The sequence below is a fragment of the Sus scrofa genome, chromosome 1, assembly GCF_000003025.6.
Source record: "Sus scrofa isolate TJ Tabasco breed Duroc chromosome 1, Sscrofa11.1, whole genome shotgun sequence".
Taxonomy (NCBI): domain Eukaryota; kingdom Metazoa; phylum Chordata; class Mammalia; order Artiodactyla; family Suidae; genus Sus; species Sus scrofa.
In genome coordinates this window covers 252,929,104-252,946,650 of record NC_010443.5, presented here as the reverse complement: position 1 = coordinate 252,946,650, position 17,547 = coordinate 252,929,104, and the positions used below count along the sequence as shown (strand labels likewise).

General features: G+C 43.8%; 1 protein-coding gene across 2 annotated transcripts in view; it reads left to right on the top strand.

Annotated features, from left to right (window-relative positions):
- Positions 1-17,547, top strand: part of SUSD1 (sushi domain containing 1) — a 136,558-nt gene that overhangs the window by 9,863 nt on the left and 109,148 nt on the right. For both annotated transcript variants that reach the window (XR_002337296.1, XM_005660331.3), the window contains exons 2-3: positions 3,363-3,476; positions 6,759-6,914. Coding sequence is in view for 1 of the 2 variants with exons in the window: in XM_005660331.3 (XP_005660388.1) it covers positions 3,363-3,476; positions 6,759-6,914 (270 nt within the window). In the remaining variant the exon portion in view is untranslated. The remainder of the gene's footprint in view (positions 1-3,362; positions 3,477-6,758; positions 6,915-17,547) is intronic.

Here is a 17,547-nt window from a genome sequence, read left to right as displayed (position 1 = left end):
GGTTGTAAAACTCCATCTTATGCCAGGATTAGTAAAGGCATCTAACTACTCCGTATTCTCAACCAGTTCCTTGAACGCCCAGCTGCTACCCCTTATGCTTGCCTTCTGAGGCACTCAGTGACCCCATTCCTGAGCCTTTCTAATTTTAATTTTAATTACTTTTACTTTGTTCTTCTTTTCTCTCTCTCCCTCTCTCTCTTTTTTTTTTTTTTTTTGCAGTTGGCTTTTATTCTTATTATTATTTTCGGCAGTGCCTGCAGCATGTGGAAGTTCCCTGGCCAGGGATTGAACCAGGCCACAGCAGTTACACTGCTGGGTCCTTAACCCACTGAGCCCCTGCGAACTCCTAGACTGGCTTTTAGTTCTTCCTCTCAGGTATTCCCGTATGTCCATCGCTTCCATCTTCTGAAATATTGTCAATACTCTTATTTGCTATCATCTTCTCTCTATGAGTTTATACCTTTCCGGTTCTTAATGTCATTTTAAAATTTGGGGGCTGGGGAGGTTGTGCATGTATTAAATCTGCTATGTTTAACTGAAACTCTTTCATTTATAATTTAAAATTAATCACTTATGTACTTTCTGTTACAAGCTCTTTCTTATTCTTGATGTTGTATGTTTGTGTATGCTCTGTTTTTCCTTCTCTGGTCTTGAGTTTTGACTGTTGGTCTTTATGATGCACTGATTTTGGCAAAAGTTTTTTTTTTCAATGAATTTGAATATATTTTCTAATTCTTTTTTTTTTTGTCTTTTTAGGGCCGCACCCATGGGATATGGAGGTTCCCAGGCTAGGGGTCTAATTGGAGCTGTAGCTGCTGGCCTATACCACAGCCACAGCAACACAGGATCTGAGCCGTGTCTGTGACCTACAGCACAGCTCACGGCAATGCTGGATCCTTAACCCACTGAGCGAGGCCAGGGATCGAATCTGTGTCCTTATGGTTGCTGGTCGGGTTTGTTAGCCACTGAGCCATTAAAAAAATTTTTTTTTTGTCTTTTTAGCTTTTTCCAGGGCCGCTCCCACATGGCATATGGAGGTTCCCAGGCCAGGGGTCAAATCGGAGCCGTAGCCACCCGCCTAGGCCAGAGCCATAGCAACACAGGATCCGAGCCATGTCCACAACCCTCTCCACAGCTCACACAACGCCGGATCCTTGACCCACTGAGCAAGGGCAGGGATCGAACCCGCCACCTCATGGTTCCTAGTCGGATTTGTTAACCACTGCGCCACGATGGGAACTCCTAGTCACTGAGCCATGATGGGAACTCCTATATTTTCTAACTCTTTAACATCTTTTTAATCTTTACTGAGCCCTAACGACCGACCCCCTTGCCGTAAACTCCAATTTTGTTTTTTCCTTTTTCAAACTTCTTGCATTAAAATTTTAGTCCCCTTCCCCAGCTGCCTGCTTTTCTTTTTCTCTTTTAAAGTATAACGGCATGTCAAACTCAAGTTTTCTGAGGTAGGTAAGATTTTTTTTTTTTTTTTTTTCAGCCGGCATATGGAGTTCCCAGTCTGTGGATCAGATCCGAGCGACTTTCAACCTTTGGCCGGCTCCTTAACCCACTGTGCTGGGCCAGTGATCCTGTCGCACCACAATGGGAACTCCTAGGGCAGAGAAGCTTTTATGTCTGGTATTAAACATTTCAATGTTGGTATCCTCTTTGCCCTAAGAATTATTTAAGAGAGTGTCCTATAGTTTACAAGTAGGCTTTCTTTTTGAGGATGCAACACTTGGGTTTAAATCTTGTTTAACTACATTAGTATTACATGGTAATCGGGTATGACCAACACAATTTCTACTTTTTTTGAAATTTGTTGCATTTTCCTTTCTGGTGTAGGATATAATAAATTTTGTAAATATCCTATGGTTAATTTAGTATTACTTAGTGATTAGCAGGGCTCGTCTCATTTTTGTGTTCTATTTTGTTAAAAAAAAATAAAAAGCAAGCTTAGTTAAGAGTATTTTTATATCTCCCTTTCTCAGTTGGGCTCATGCCTCAAGCAGCCTGAGGGCTAAATCTTTATTACCTGGGCAGTACGGGGGCCAAGAGTAAGATGAAATTCCATGCCGAAATGCTCTCCTTACTAGTCCACTCCTGATATTACGGACACTGGCAGTGCAACACAATATCCCACATAGCCTTGGGTCAAAATTCTTTGATCTTGAGCCATACGTCACTATCTGGTAGATTTGCATGTTTCAGGAATTTTAGCCCCAAACATTTTTGCTGCTTATCTAAGTAATTGGGATCTGGTCATCCTGTTGGGACCTGGCTGTTATCTCACTGACATTTTAAACACATTCACCACCTTTTCCCTAAAAGGAAAGGGGATAGGGCCATAAGCGAGTTCTTCTCCTTTCCATTTGCTTGTTAAGTCCCAGCCACTAGGATTGCAGTTTCTTTTATCCAGTTGGTCCATAAACATATAGCGAATGTTTCTATCGTGCCATAATGATATATGAGCAGATGACATAATCCCTGTCTTTGAGAAGCTCATCCACCATAGCAAGCTGGGAGGACAGAGGTGGAATGGGATATAATGACAGATTAGCATGGCTGATATGGGAATATACAAGGGTTGGGGAGCACAAAGGAAGATTCATTTTCCTTAAGGATGAAGGAATGGGGAAGACCGCAGGGAGAATGTGATGGCTAAGCTGGGTCTTGAAATAGAAACAGGTGCTAGTTGGACAGAGAAGGATAGACATTCTAGATGAAGGGAACAGGGTGAGTATGACATGAAATAAGACGGTGGGGAGTTACTGTTGCGGCTCAGTGGTAACGAATCTGACTAGCATCCATGAGGATGAAGGTTCAATCCCCGGCCTCGATCAGTGGGTTAAGGATCTGACGTTGCCGTGAGCTGTGGGGTAGGTCACAGATGCTCAGATCTGGTGTGGCTGTGGCTGTGGTGTAGGCCGGCGGGGACAGCTCTGATTCAACCCCTAGCCTGGGAACCTCCGTGTGCCGCAGGTGTGGCCCTAAAAAGACAAAAATTAAAATAAAATAAAAAAGAAAGAAAGAAAAAAAGAAATCAAACAGTGGTAGCATGTCAGGGGAAAAGGAGTCGGCCTCTTGCCTGGAGAACACTTGGGTGTGGGAGCAGTGAGGCTGCAGGGGTTAATCCAGGGGCAGACTGTTCAGAGCTTCCATCGCCAGGTAGGGGAATTTGCACTTTACTCCATGAACAAGGACTGGCCATTGCAGGTTTCTAAGGATAGGATAAGTTCTACCCTTTATAGTTTTGGTATTCAGATTTTGGTTTTCCATTTGAAATGTCTACTACCCAAAATGTGACTCATCTAGAGCAGGTGATTGGAGTATTCTTTTCCTGATATGTGCAATTTATGATTCAGATTCAGATGTCTGTGCCAGTTGCCATAAACATGCTACGTGTGAGCAAAGAGAAGGAAAGAAGATGTGTATTTGCAAATATGGATTTGTGGGCAATGGGAGGACTCACTGTATTGGTAAGTTCTGAATCCTGGGTTCAGTGAAAAAGTTGAATCAAGAAGCGAGGTGCTCTAATATTAAAGAATTGTTCTTGGGGGAAAATACTGTTATTTTGTTCACATGTCTTTATCACAAGAAGTTTTATCAGTTATAATAAGTCCTTGTTTTACTGTTTGGATGTATCCATTCTCTAGCATTTCCAAGGAATTATCCCTCATGTTGAGATCCTTGAACTTGAATCTCTGGACACTATCCTAACACAGATTTTTGAAATCTGTTTCAAGTCTTGAGTTTAACTTAATTCGAGTGAGTATTGCATTTTTAAATTTCTCTGGTTGATAGAAAACTGAAGTTGAGGAAAAGCAAAACACAAATTGCCTATTGAACTTTTTGGCTAATTGGTGAAATACTGTTGCTTTGAGTCTGATGTTTCCCAGATTCCATCTTCCATATTTTTGGTAGTTGTACCCTTTGGGGTCTTGGGTGGCTTAGAGAAATACAGTAACTTTTAGGCTAGAGGCATTTGGGATTTCTTTTTGCCTCATGGCATCCACTGTGCAGTGACAACAGTCAGACAATATCCAGGTTCAAGCCCGATACAGAGAGAGGGAGAGTTTCATATCAACTTTAGAATAGTGAATGTTAGGATAATCAGCTTCCTCCGAGCAACTGTGGTGCTTGCAATAATACTGTGGATAGTTCTGCCTTGTGGCCGTGGGTTGACAGTATATACAACTTTGTAGTGATATCTTCTTTTTTTCTCCTTAAAGAAAAATAACAATTAAGTCCTGATTTTAAAAAGTCATATTCTGCCTCACAGATAGAAGTTTTTACAACCACACACCATTGCCCATTCCTGCAGGTTGGAGCTGGATCTTCTTGACCCTCTTTCAGATTCTGCCCGTAAGATTCTCCCCCGACTATTTGCCAGCAGGTGTTTGAAAATGAAGTTGGGACTGGGGAGCGTGGACAAGCTTCTTCCACTTCCTCCCCTAGGAAGTCTTCCTCCCCTGAATGCTTACTGCAATTTTTTTTTTTTTTGTCTTTTGTCTTTTTAGGGCCGCACCCGAGACATATGGAGGTTCCCAGGCTAGGGGTTGAATTGGAGCTGTAGCTGCTGGCCTCCACCACAGCAATAGCAACGTGGGATCTGAGCGGTATCTGCAACCTATACCACAGCTCACGGCAATGCCAGATCCTTAACCCACTGAGCAAGGCCAGGGATTGAACCTGCAACCTCGTGGTTCCTAGTCGGATTTGTTTCCGTTGCACCACGACGGGAACTCCCCGCTTGCTGCATCTTGATTGTCCTTTGACTTCTAAACAATAGAAACTTCTCTTAATGGGCAGAAGAGGTTTTATTAATTTATGGGGTACTTGCTCCCAAACACCAGACACTGCATATCCCAGTATGTGGCCTCCAGAGACCATGCCGTAGGTTACAGGTGAGGTCATAGGTGTGCCAGAGATGCTATTACACGGTCAAGGAACCTAGGAATTCTAGAATCTTCCACAAACCCAAATGTCCCTTCTGATGAGGTCTGCAGGGATGACATGCCTCAGAAACAATAGCAAAGGACAGGAATATTGCATCTTTGGGACAGGTGGACTTGTATCTGAAACCCCTGTGCCCTGCTTAGTAATCTGGATGGACCCTGGCCTGGCTATGGCTTGGGGGCCTGTTCTGCCTCTCTGAGCTCTCATGCACATCTTACCACAGATGGTTTTATCAATGACTAGTGTTTCAGGTTTGATCAAATTAAAAAAAAAGATAATAAGAGAAAAATGAAAAACAAAACAAAACAAAACCCCACCAGATTTTGAACGAGGAGGGGTCCTTTTGAGTTAACAGGAGTTGAATGTAATTGTGGGAGGCAGCTGAACTGCTTTGAAAGAACCAGTAGTGTGATAAAACACTGAATAACAGACAGGAAAACTCTGGCTCATGAATTGATGATTTCCTCCTGCCAAAAAACTAGCTGGACAGATCAGCCATTAAAGGCTGCAAAAGAAATAGGTCAGAGGAGTTTCCTGTGATGGTCAAGGCTAGGGCAGAGCCAGCAAACTCTAGCCTGGGGACCAAACCACCACAGTCTGTTTTAATAGTTTTCTCCTTGTTTTGGCCCTACCCACAGTATGCAGAAGTTCCGGGGCCAGGGATTGAACCTGTGCCACAGCTGTAACAGAGCCACAGAAGTGACAATGCCAGGTCCTTAACCCACTGAGCTCCCAGGGAACTCCTGTAATAGAGTTTTACTAGAACACAGCTTGGCTAATTTGTTTACCTATTGCCTGTGGCTGCTATTGGGCGCCGAAGGTAGGGATGAGCGTGTGTTCCCTTGGTGGTTCACTGGGTTATGAATTGGACTAGTATCCATGAGGATGCAGTTTAGATCCCCGTCTTTGCTCAGTGGGTTAAGGATCTGGCATTGCTGTGGCTGTGGTGTAAGCCGGAAGCTGCAGCTCTGATTTGACCCCTAAGGAACTTCCATATGCCATGAGTGGGGCTCTGAAAAGCAAAACAACCCCCCCAAAAAACAAAAGTATTGATGAGCAGTAGTCACCAGAGACTTGTGACTGGCCTTTGACAGAAAAAGTTTGCCAACCCCTGGCCTGGAAGACAGATATGTGCGGGAGATTTACCTTCATTTCACATTGTTATAAAATTATTGAATTAAAAAATACTCAAGGCAGGTTCTGTGGACTCATCAAGCATCCCCTGTCCCAGCCTCTCCTCCCTGGGTGACTAATATTATTCACATGGATCACTGACGATTAGCAGGAGCTGCTTCTGCCACAATATTAGCCCTGCCCCCCCGGATGAAGCTTAAGCACTAATTCCATTGTGTTTCCTGGTAACTCAGAAGTAACAAATTTTCCAGTTAATCACTGGATGTAAAATCATCCTGCTCTGGTTTTCGAGAAAAGCAAGAGAATGGCTGGGCCCGAAAAGTGGGCTTCTGCCCAGTTTGTTCCCCCAGGGCCATGACAAGATCTTTTTAAGTGTGGAGACGTTCAAAAAGCATCTCCTTCTCCCAGTCTTCAAATGAGGTGCAATTATCAGATGGAGATGTTGGGTTTCTCTTGTGGGTTTTGTCTGTACCTGGTGCAAGACCAGGATCTGCCTCTGCCTGTAGTCCAAGAAGCCTCGTGAGAAGGGAAGATGCTGGGGAAATGGATCTTTCAGCTGTTGTCACCGAATATTGATTCCCAGGAGCGCAGGAGAACAGTCTGGGTGGTTGTTCGAGGTTTGGATGGAGGGATAGCCCTTACTGTGCCTTGTCTTAATGTATCGACAGATAAAAACGAGTGCCAGTTTGGAGCCACCGTGGTCTGTGGGAACCACACATCTTGCCACAATACACTTGGAGGCTTTTACTGCATTTGCTTAGAAGGATATCGAGCCACCAACAACAACAAGACGTTCATCCCCAATGATGGCACCTTTTGCACAGGTACTCAAGAAGGGGGATGCAGTGAGGGCAACATGATGATGGCAGAATGGTACTCGGGATGGGGAGGAGGGAGAAGGTGAGGCCCGGGCAGGGTGTGATTTAAGGGAGGGACTCTCCTTTTTTTTTTTTTTTTTTTTTTTTTTTTTTGTCTTTTTGCCTTTTCTAGGGCTGCTTCCCGCGGCATATGGAGGTTCCCAGGCTAGGGGTAGAATCAGAGCTGCAGCTGCTGGCCTACACCACAGCCACAGCAACGCACGATCCAAGCCACATCTGCAACCTACACCACAGCTCACGGCAACGCCAGATCCTTAACGCACTGAGCAAGGCCAGGGATTGAACCTGCAACCTCATGGTTCCTAGTCGGATTCGTTAACCACTGAGCCACGATGGGAACTCCGGGACTCTCCTTTATCTACGAGCGACATGTGGACATGGATCGAATATTAGTTAATATTAGGAAATTATTGTTAATTTTGTTAGGTGGATTACCTATATGGTGGTATTTAGGATAATATTCTTATTTTGGGACATGTGTGCTAAAGTATCTAGGGGTGTTATTATGGAATATCTGGTACTACTTTATCTGTAAGACACCTTAAATGGCAAAATGTGACCAATTGTTGTATCTCGGAAGCAGGCAGGAGTGGGACTAGGGGAGGTTGTAATTATTCTTTTTCTTGTTCTGTGTGTTTGAACATTTTTATAACAAACAACAAGAAGGGACTCTTGGAGATGGTGTGCCATCCGCATTTTCCTTGGAGTGACTCTGGTACTAGCCAGCTCTGTGCACACTGCCCCCCACCCCCTGGGGATGGGAGGAGGGGCCATGGCACTGCACCTGTTAGAGATGTGGGCTTGTCTCCTGGAGGAATAAGCCAAGTGAGGAGTGCAACCTTTTTTTTTTTTTTTTCTTCTTTTTTTGGCTGTACCCTTGGCATATGGAAGTTCCCGGGCCAGGGATGGAATCCAAGCCACAGCTGTGATCTGTGCCACAGCCGTGGTAACTCAAAATCCTTAACCCATTATACCACAGCAGGAACTCTGTGAGGAGTGCAACTTTTAGGGCCTCAGGAGCTTTGAAGGTCAGATGTGGGGGCATATCTTGGTCAAATACTAGAGGTGGGCAAAACCCTCCTCATTTTCAGTGGCTCTGAACTCTGTTTACAGCTTTTGATGACAGTATAGCTCTTAGGTTTTCTAAGAAAAATCTTTGAACAGTAATGAAGGAGAAAGGCAGAAAAAGACGCCTGGTTCTAAGATGGCTTCACATAGACTTACTGACTCTCCTTGAAAGCTTTGCAATATTTAAAGGTTCGGAGGGAAAAGAAAAAGAGAGAAGAGCATGTTTTATCCACTTGGAACCATAGGTTCCGAGGCTCTGATTCATTCTCCCTCTTGACCTTTTCCAGGTAAAAATCCCTCAAAGGGTATATTTGATTTATCCTTGGCATGAATGAACACATTCCCTCTGAGAAAATGTTTTATGATATCTTGTTGTTTTAGGGAGCAAATTACTAGCTATGTGATTGCAGAAGTGCAATGTTGCAGAATTAAATTAGGTGCCTTAAAAAAGATACCAATTTTTTTTTGTTTGTTAGTTTTTTGTATTTTGTCTTTTTTTAGGGCCGCACCCAAAGCATATGGAGATTCCCAGGCTAGGGGTCTAATCGGAGCTGTTGCTGCTGGCCTACGCCAGAGCCACAGCAATGCCAGATCCGAGCTGTGTCTGTGACCTACACCACAACACGAGGCAACACCCACTGAGCAAGGCCAGGGATCGAACCCGAAACCTCATGGTTCCTAGTCGTATTTGTTTCCACTGCGCCATGACAGGAACTCCCAGGATACCAATTTTTAAGAAAAAAAACCTTACAAGATGAAGATCTGGTGTTAAGGTCATTCAAAACTCATTTTTCATGCACTTCCTCTGCCAAGGCTGTGCTAGTGGGAGGTGACGGCAGACAGCTAATTTCAGTGTAAAGTGTCAGCCACAAGTAAGCCAAGCGCGCTTACCAGAATCCGGAGTCTATGGGGGCACTTACCTTGAAGTGGGTGAAGGATGGGGGTACTTTTTGAGGGTGTGATACCTGAAATTGTGTTTTCAAAGTTGTGGGAGTTTGACAGGAAACACTTTTGTAACTGTATAGATGAGTATAGTTTCCAAGGATGGATTCTGTTCATAAGAAGATAGGAAGAAGAAGAAAAAGAGAAAGAAATATTTTATGCAAGGCCCCAGTAGATGTCAGCCTATGAAGAACCAATCTTTCTGCAACAAAATCCTGATCTAGGCTCTGCTTCTATTTATTCTACCCTTTGGAAATATTTAGTGACCTTTCTCTCTCTCTCTCTTTTTTTAAGTTGAACTGTAATTCATATACCATAAATTCGCCCCTTTGAAGGGTACAATTCAGTCATTTTTAGTGTAATTCACAAAGTTATGCAACCATCACCACTATCTAATTTTATTTTATTTATTTGTTGACTTTTGGCTGTGCCCAAGGCATGTGGAAGTTCCCAGGCCAGGGATCAAAACCGAGCCATAGCAGTGGTAATGCCAGATCCTTCACCTGCTGAGCCATCAGGGGACTCCATCCTAATTTTAGAACTTCTCTCTCACCTCAAAAAGGAGCCCCATATCCATTGGTAGCCATTCCCATGAACTTTTTCTCTCTCTCTTTTTTTGAGGTCTCCATTTATCACTTTGCAAAAGTGCATTGATGACTTGTCTTGATGACACTGGGTTTCTTTCAGAAACACAGTTGCTACAGAAACTCTTGACCTTTTCCAGGTAAAAATCCCTCAAAGGGTATATTTGATTTATCCTTGGCATGAATGAACACATTCCCTCTGAGAAAATGTTTTATGATGTCTTGTTGTTTTAGGGAGCAAATTACTAGCTATGTGATTGCAGAAGTGCAATGTTGCAGAATTAAATTAGGTGCCTTAAAAAAGATACCAATTTTTTTTTGTTTGTTAGTTTTTTGTATTTTGTCTTTTTTTAGGGACTTTAGCTGGGGCAGAAACATAGCAAGTTCCGGGGTATCAGTAGTTATCTAGTGTTTGCCTGGAACCAGAAGATTGTAAATCCCAGTTCTTGAATTCGGAGAAATCCCGTGACCTGATGTTTATTGTACTTTGCAGAGTTAAGTCCAGGCGCTGGTTGCAGGTAGGTGCCTGGATGTCAGTGTGTATAGATGAGGAATGCATTGCAGGGGGTCTAGTGCTGAGAGCCTGCAGATGTTCTGGTGCCCAGGCTGCCCCCGGGATGACTCCTGGGCATCATGGAAACTTTGCCACGAGTCACAACCCAGAGGAAGAAGCTCCGTGGCACTTCCAGTGTGGCCTTCACAAAGGCGTGTTGTCCCTCTTTGGAAGTGACGGGGCCGTGCCTGAGTTCCTCCAGCAGTTGATGGTCTGCCGTACTTTCCTCCCGCCGCTTACCTGCCTTTTGACTGAAGTGGTTCAAGAGTACGTGGAGAGAGGAGTTCCTGCTGGGGCACAATGGGATCGGCGGTGGCTCAGGAGCACTGGGACACAGGTTCGATCCATGGCCTGGTGAAGTGGTGCTAAGGATCTGGTGTTGCCGCAGCTTAGTCACAACTGCGGCTCAGATCTGACCCCTGGACCGGGTACTCTGTGTGCCTCAGGGCAGCCAAAAAGGAAAAAGGAAAAAGAAAAAAAAAAAAAAAAAAAGAGCAAGTGGAGAGATATGAGACTGATGTGGAAATAAGGCCCAGGGCTGTCATCTTCCTCCCAACTCCCAGTGGTCATGGCCCTCGTGGGGTCTGCTGAAAACTGCAAAATACTTTTTCTGTGCTCTTCAACTCAGGACTCCATCCTGACTCTATGGACAACAGCAGCGTTCATTTCCATTAAACTCATTTCCTGCCAGATCAGGGCCTGATGCAGTTTCTTCTAGAGACATGTAGCCACCCTTTAGTTTGGGCGGAGAAATGGGGAAGATGGGGAGTGGGGAAGAGAACCTGGAGGGAGTGGGTGCTTCGCATTCATCTGTTCCTGGGAGCCGCTGCTCAGTACCTGCATCCCGTAGGTCTGCCTGTGGGGACTAAACACCTTCCTTCCCAGATATCCACCCCTGTCTCAGTGTCGTCTGCCTGTGTCCCTCCCAGGCCAGGGGCCTTGTCCTCCATGTGAACCTTTGCCCACAGGCTTCTTGGCTGCCCTGCTGCTTCAGGTCCTGGGGCAGCCCGCCGTGGCTTCCGACACAAATGCGCAGCTCCCCTGAGATTCTGCTTGCTCTACACCCAGCTGTTGCTCCCTAGGCTGCCTTGCAGCTGTCCTGAGCTTTCTCCCAGTGCTCTCCCCAAGGAGAACTTTGCTGCCCAACCCCCCGTCCTTTGGTTTAGCTGGAGGTATTCCTAGAGTCCTGTTTTACTGCTCTGGAAGAAGGAAGAAGCAAGGAAGGATAAACCCAGGGAAAATCACACTGAAAGGTTATTGCTCCCGACCGCCCAGAGCAGCGCTCATAACCTTGGGCTTCTTGCCTCGCTTCCCCGGGGAATCCCTCTGACTCCTGCTTAGGTCTCCAACTGTGGTGGGTGATGGCTTCAGACACCTGCTGCCGCCCAAGAGCCTAGGAAGGAGAGAGAGGCCAAAGAGTCTGAATCAAAAGATGGTTAAACCAAAACTCCATCCCCTCAAATGCCAGAGGCCTTGACGAAGATGCTTCATTGTTGCTCTTGGGGACTGCTGGGGCCATGCCTGAGCTCCCCCTGCAGGTTAACCTCTCCCCCCCCTTTACTCCTGCCTCCTGCTTGCTCAAGCCCCAGGATATAGATATCCTGGTTCTGTCCAGCGGCCCTGTTGAGTATAATAAAATACACACCCAGGGTTCTTTTTGACTCCACTAAATTAAAGTTTGGGGAGAAGTACAAGGGACAGGAGCTGGGCTTAAATTTATTTTTGAACTATCTGTAAAGCAGGCTTTCCTAAGCAAACTATCAATATATGCAAGAAAGGAAATGTTTAGCCCTTTGAGGTTAGGATCTTTGCTCACGGCCACTGCATCTCTGAACATGAAAATGGTTTGAAAATGGTTTGAAAATGGTTCTCCATTTATTCAGCTATTGTCATATGTGAAAAAGGATGGAGCTGTTACCCTAGAATGAAACTCTGGAATAAGGATGAATGGGTCCTTTACTTCTGGTTGTAGTGATTCATGATTGTTCTTCCTCAAAGGAGAGAGAAGAATAAGTCAGTATTTTTCCTCCATAGAAGGAATATAGCTTTATTTTTTCCATTTATTAAAAAAAAGTACTCATGTAGAAACGTCAAACAGTTATGGATAGGTATAAAAAAGAAAGAAAGAAAAAAAATCACCTAACATTAACCCAGGAACAACAACTCAATATTTTGGTTAATCTCTTTTAAGATGCCTCCATGCATATGTAATGCAACCATAATTTTAGATTAATAACATATATATGTTGTTCCACAACATGATATTTCACTTCTTTAACACATGTTATTTCTCCATATTTGACTTCATAAAGTAAGAGAAGATTTAACCTCACTCCCAACACATGATCTTTTCAATAAAAATAAATATAAAACCTAAGAGAAATGAAAATATATGTTTACAAAAGTCTTATACACACATGTTCGAAATAGCCCAAACCGGAAACACCCCAAATGTCCATCAACGAGAGGATGGATAAATAAATGCCTATAGCAGACTATTAATTGGCAATAAAAATGACTATCTATTGATGTACAACATAGAAGAGTATTGAAAACAGGGAGTTCCCATTGTGGCGCAGTGGAAACAAATCCGCCTAATATCCATATAGGTGCGGGTTTGATCCCTGGCCTTGCTTAGTGGGTCAGGGATCTGGTGTTGCCATGAGCTGTGGTGTAGGTCTCAGACGCAGCTCAGATCCCGAGTTGCTGTGGCTGTGGTGTAAGCCAGCATCTGTAGCTCCAGTTTGATCCCTAGCCTGGGAACTTCCATATGCCATGGGTGTGGCCCTAAAATGCAAAAAAAAAAAAAAAAAAAAAAATTGAAAACATTATGATGAATAAAAGATACCATAAACAAAACATGTATTATAAGAGAGTCCATTTAGGAGTTCCCATTGTGGCACAGTGGAAACAAATCCGACTAGGAACCATGAGCTTGTGGGTTCGATCCCTGGCCTTGCTCCAGTGGGTTAAGGAGCCGGCATTTTGGTGAGCTGTGGTGTAGATCACAGATGCGGCTCGGATCTGGCATTGCCATGGCTGTGGTGTAGGCCGGCAGCTGTAGCTCCGATTAGACCCCTAGCTTGGGAACCTCCACATGCCACGGTGTGGCTCTAAAAAGATGAAAAAAAAAAAAAAAAAAAGAGTCCATTTATATTAAGTTTGGGCAAAACTAATCGTAGAGTGATAGAAATCAAAAAGTGGTTGTTTAGGGGTGGGGTGGGGATCGCCTAAAAGAAACATGAGGGAACTTCTGGGTGGATGGAAATGTTCTGAATCTTGTTTTGATGTTGGCCGCAGGGTTGTATGTGACTTTCTCAACTCATGAACCGAGCACTTAAGGTCAATACATTGTATTGGGTCTAAATGATAACTCATTTATAAATTACTATAGGGATAGATATATAATGCCTTTTATTTATTTTATTTTATTTTTTGCTGTGCCCATGGCATGAGGAAGTTCCCAGGGCCAGGGATGGAATTTGAGCCACAGCAGCGACAGTCCAGAACCGTGTGGACCCTACCACTGTGCGGCCACCAGGGAACTCCTATGATATCTTTTAAATTAACTGCATAGAATTTATTAAATGGCTGTATTATGTTACTTAACTGATTATTTTCTCCCCATTGTGATTGTTTTTCTGGCTTTTTGCTATTATAAGAAATGCTGTAATGAACATCCTTGTACTTGTATGCTTACACGTAATTATCTCCTTGTTATAAATTCATGGTCAGGTGTGGGTTATGAAGGAGTGGCTTGTGCTCCAGGGAGAACCGAGGCAGTAGAGAGGCGAGGCCCATTCATGTATTAGCTAACTCGCATTGAGGACCAGGGTTCAGTCAAGCACTATGCTAAGTGCTTTCTGCATGTTTTATTTAATCTCCACCAAAAAACCTACTGTAATTAACTTTGTTTTACAGAAGTGGTTTGGAAAGGTTAAGGAACAGATATTAGTACAACTAGTGAGTAGCAGCATCAGTTCTCAAACCTGGCTCTGTTTGATTTTCAAATCCATGTTATTAGTTGAAAGGATTAAATATAGAACACCAGGGCCCTGGGACCCAGGTCAGAGTGTCCTGCTCTGTTTTGCTTCTTTCTTTCTTTCTTTCTTTTTTTTTTTTTTTTGCCTTTTTTTAGGGCCGCTTCCCGAAGCATATGGAGGTTCCTAGGCCAGGAGTCGAATCAGAGCTGTAGCTACCGGCCTACGCCAGAGCCACAGCAACACCAGATCCGAGCTGCATCTGCAACCCACACCACAGCTCACGGCAACGCTGGATCCTTAACTCATTGAGCAAGGTCAGGGATCGAACCCGCCACCTCATGGTTCCTAGTCGGATTCATTAAACACTGAGCCACAATGGGAACTCCCTGTTTTGCTATTTTCTATGATAATAATCCTATATATAGACTGGGGCATAGGGAATTTTCTCCCTTGGTTAGTTAAGTATGTTAATAAGGTTGCTCAGAATGTTTTTTGATTCCCAAGCAAACAGGTTATAAACTTTGAGACCCCCGTGGAACCTACCACTACGTGGAGTTGTTCTGATGAACTTAACATGTTTATCCAGCCAAGATTCTAGAACTAGAAAAGGGATGGTTTGTGAGCATTCGGAGGTAGCAGGGGATTAAAGGTTGAAACCATGCTATACTAATCTCAGGGATCCGCGGTAGATACATCCAGATTTTATTCAGGTAATTGATATCTTTGACAATCTCTGTGGACAAGATAGAGAATTATTGAATGGATGGTGGTATAATTCGATGATAAAGAGAGAAATAGTGTGGTGTAATGGTATCTTCTGATCCTGGCTTTTTTATTACTTAACCTGCATGACTTTTGTCTAACTATTTTTTAGTTACTCCATCTGTAAAATGGGGATAAGAATGTGTGGTGTAATGGTATCTTCTGATCCTGGCTTTTTTATTACTTAACCTGCATGACTTTTGTTTAACCATTTTTTAGTTACTCCATCTGTAAAATGGGGATAAGAATAACATCAACCTCCCAGGATTATTGCGAGGATTAAGTAAGATGAAAATAATGGGTAATAAATAATGAGGTGTTTAGAACAGTGCTTGGCATGTGCATGATGACATGCAGGAGTTTTTGTTATTAACAATCATTATAACAATTACTGTTATTAGGTTGCTGGATGACTGTGTGCAAAGCAAGCTGATTAATGCCTGTAGTGACCCATATAGAGCTACTCAGTATCTAGAAACCCGGAGTCTTCTCCATGCCGATGTGTTTTTTGGCCCATAATACCTGGACTACTTACTTTCAGCAGTCTGCTGAACAATCCGTTTATTTCCACTCACTGTCTTTTGAGGAGTCTGGGGCAGGTGGACAGGCTGGAAAATGATTTCTCTGTTAAAGGTGTAGAGATAAAGACATTTTACAAATTCCTCATTGGAATAAAAAATCTTTTTTTTTGGTTTTGTCTTTTTGCCATTTCTTGGGCCGCTCCCGCGGCATATGGAGGTTCCCCAGCTAGGGGTCTAATCGGAGCTATAGCCACTGGCCTACGCCAGAGCCACAGCAACGTGGGATCCGAGCCACATTTGCGACCTACGCCACAGCTCACGGCAACGCCAGATCCTTAACCCACTGAGCAAGGTCAGGGATCGAACCCGCCACCTCATGGTTCCTAGTCGGATTCGTTAACCACTGCGCCACGACAGGAACTCCAAGGAATAAAAAAATCTTGATGAGCTATAAGGATGGGTTCCAGTTTGGGAACATACGTGGGATCCTATAGTGTTGAAATCATTTCTAAAGGTTTTACTAGATTGAGATTTTATTTATTTACTTATTTAAGGCCACACCCAGGGCATATGGAAGTTCCCAGGCTAGGAGTGGAATTGGAGCTGCAGCTGCAGGCCTACACCACAGCCACAGCAACATGGGATCCATGCCACATTCTGTGACCTACCCTGCAGCTCACGGCGATGGCAACGCCGGATCCTTAACCCACTGAGCAAGGCCTGGGATCGAACCTGCATCCTCATGGAGCCTAGTCGTGTTTGTTTCTGCTACTCCACGAGGGGAACTCCTGATTTTATTTTATTTTATTTTATTTTATATCTAGGATGACGTTTTCATTTTAATAATGCCATCAGGCCTCAAAGCTGGAATTTAAGGTCATGGATTACAGCATGCATTCCACTGTAGTTTTCATCGACATAGGGACATTTTGCTTTGTTGGCAAAGCCATATTCCTATGCCCTGGTGGGGGCAGTGCTAATTTTATAGGGTAAGAAACGAAATCTCTTTGAGGATTCTCATTCTGATTTTATTTTCTATTATTTTTATTTTAAGAATTCTCTCCTAACAATTACCAAAACTTCCATGATGCTGTTATCAACAGTTGTTGAAGTTTTACTGGTTTCATTTCCCACCACTCTTTGTTTTGTTTTACGATGTCTTCCTTCCCCTTTCTTGCCATTATTCATTCTGATGTTTTTCACCGGCTCAAGTATTTCCTCAAAATCTGTTTCAGAAAAGAAATGTCAGTAGTGGAATTCTTGAGATCATTCATATTCTCAAATGCCACTCCTTTGCTTCAATATAGCATGAGGTTTTGCTTCCTTGTCCTTAGAACCTTGGATGCATGACTCCAGTGCATTCAGTGTTTCAGATAAGAAGTTCCTAGATCAGATTGATTCTCTTTTCCTCATAAATTATCATTCCTTTCTTACAGGAGGTTTATAGATTTTTCTTTTATTCCATGAAATTTAGAATTACTCATTTTTCAGTATTCATGTCCATCCCCTCAAAAGACTTCTTTGGATCTGAATACATAAGCTGAGCAATTTTTCTTTTGATGTGAATTCTTATACATTTACTTCATTCTCCATTGAAATTTTTTTTGACCATGCCCACTGTATGCAGAAATTCACAGGCGAGGGGTTGAACCTGTACCATAGCAGTGACCCGAGCCACAGCAGTGACTCATGCCACAGCAGTGACAACACCTGCTTAACCCACTGTGCCCGGCCAGGGATTGAACCTGCATCCCAGTGCTCCAGAGATGCCACTGATTCCGTTGTGCCACAGTGGGAACTCCTTAAATTTTGTTCTTTAAGCCAGTTCCAAGGGGTAGAGTGCAGGGGGACCGCTAATGGACGGAGAGATTTCTTCCTCAGCATCTGAATTATTGTGTGGTTTTTACTCCTGGACCTACTACCACTGGCAATCTTCAGTCAAGGGGAAAAGTCTGCTCAGGAGCAGGTCTTGCCCTTCTTTTTTTTTTTGGTCTCTTTAGGGTCACACCCAGGGCACATGAAGTTTCCCATGCTAGGGGTCAAATTGGACCTGTCGCTGCTGGCCTACACCTCAGCCATAGTAATGCAGGATCTGAGCCGCGTCTGCAATCTACACCACAGCTCATGGCAACGCTGGATTCTTAACCCACTGAGCAAGGCCAGGGA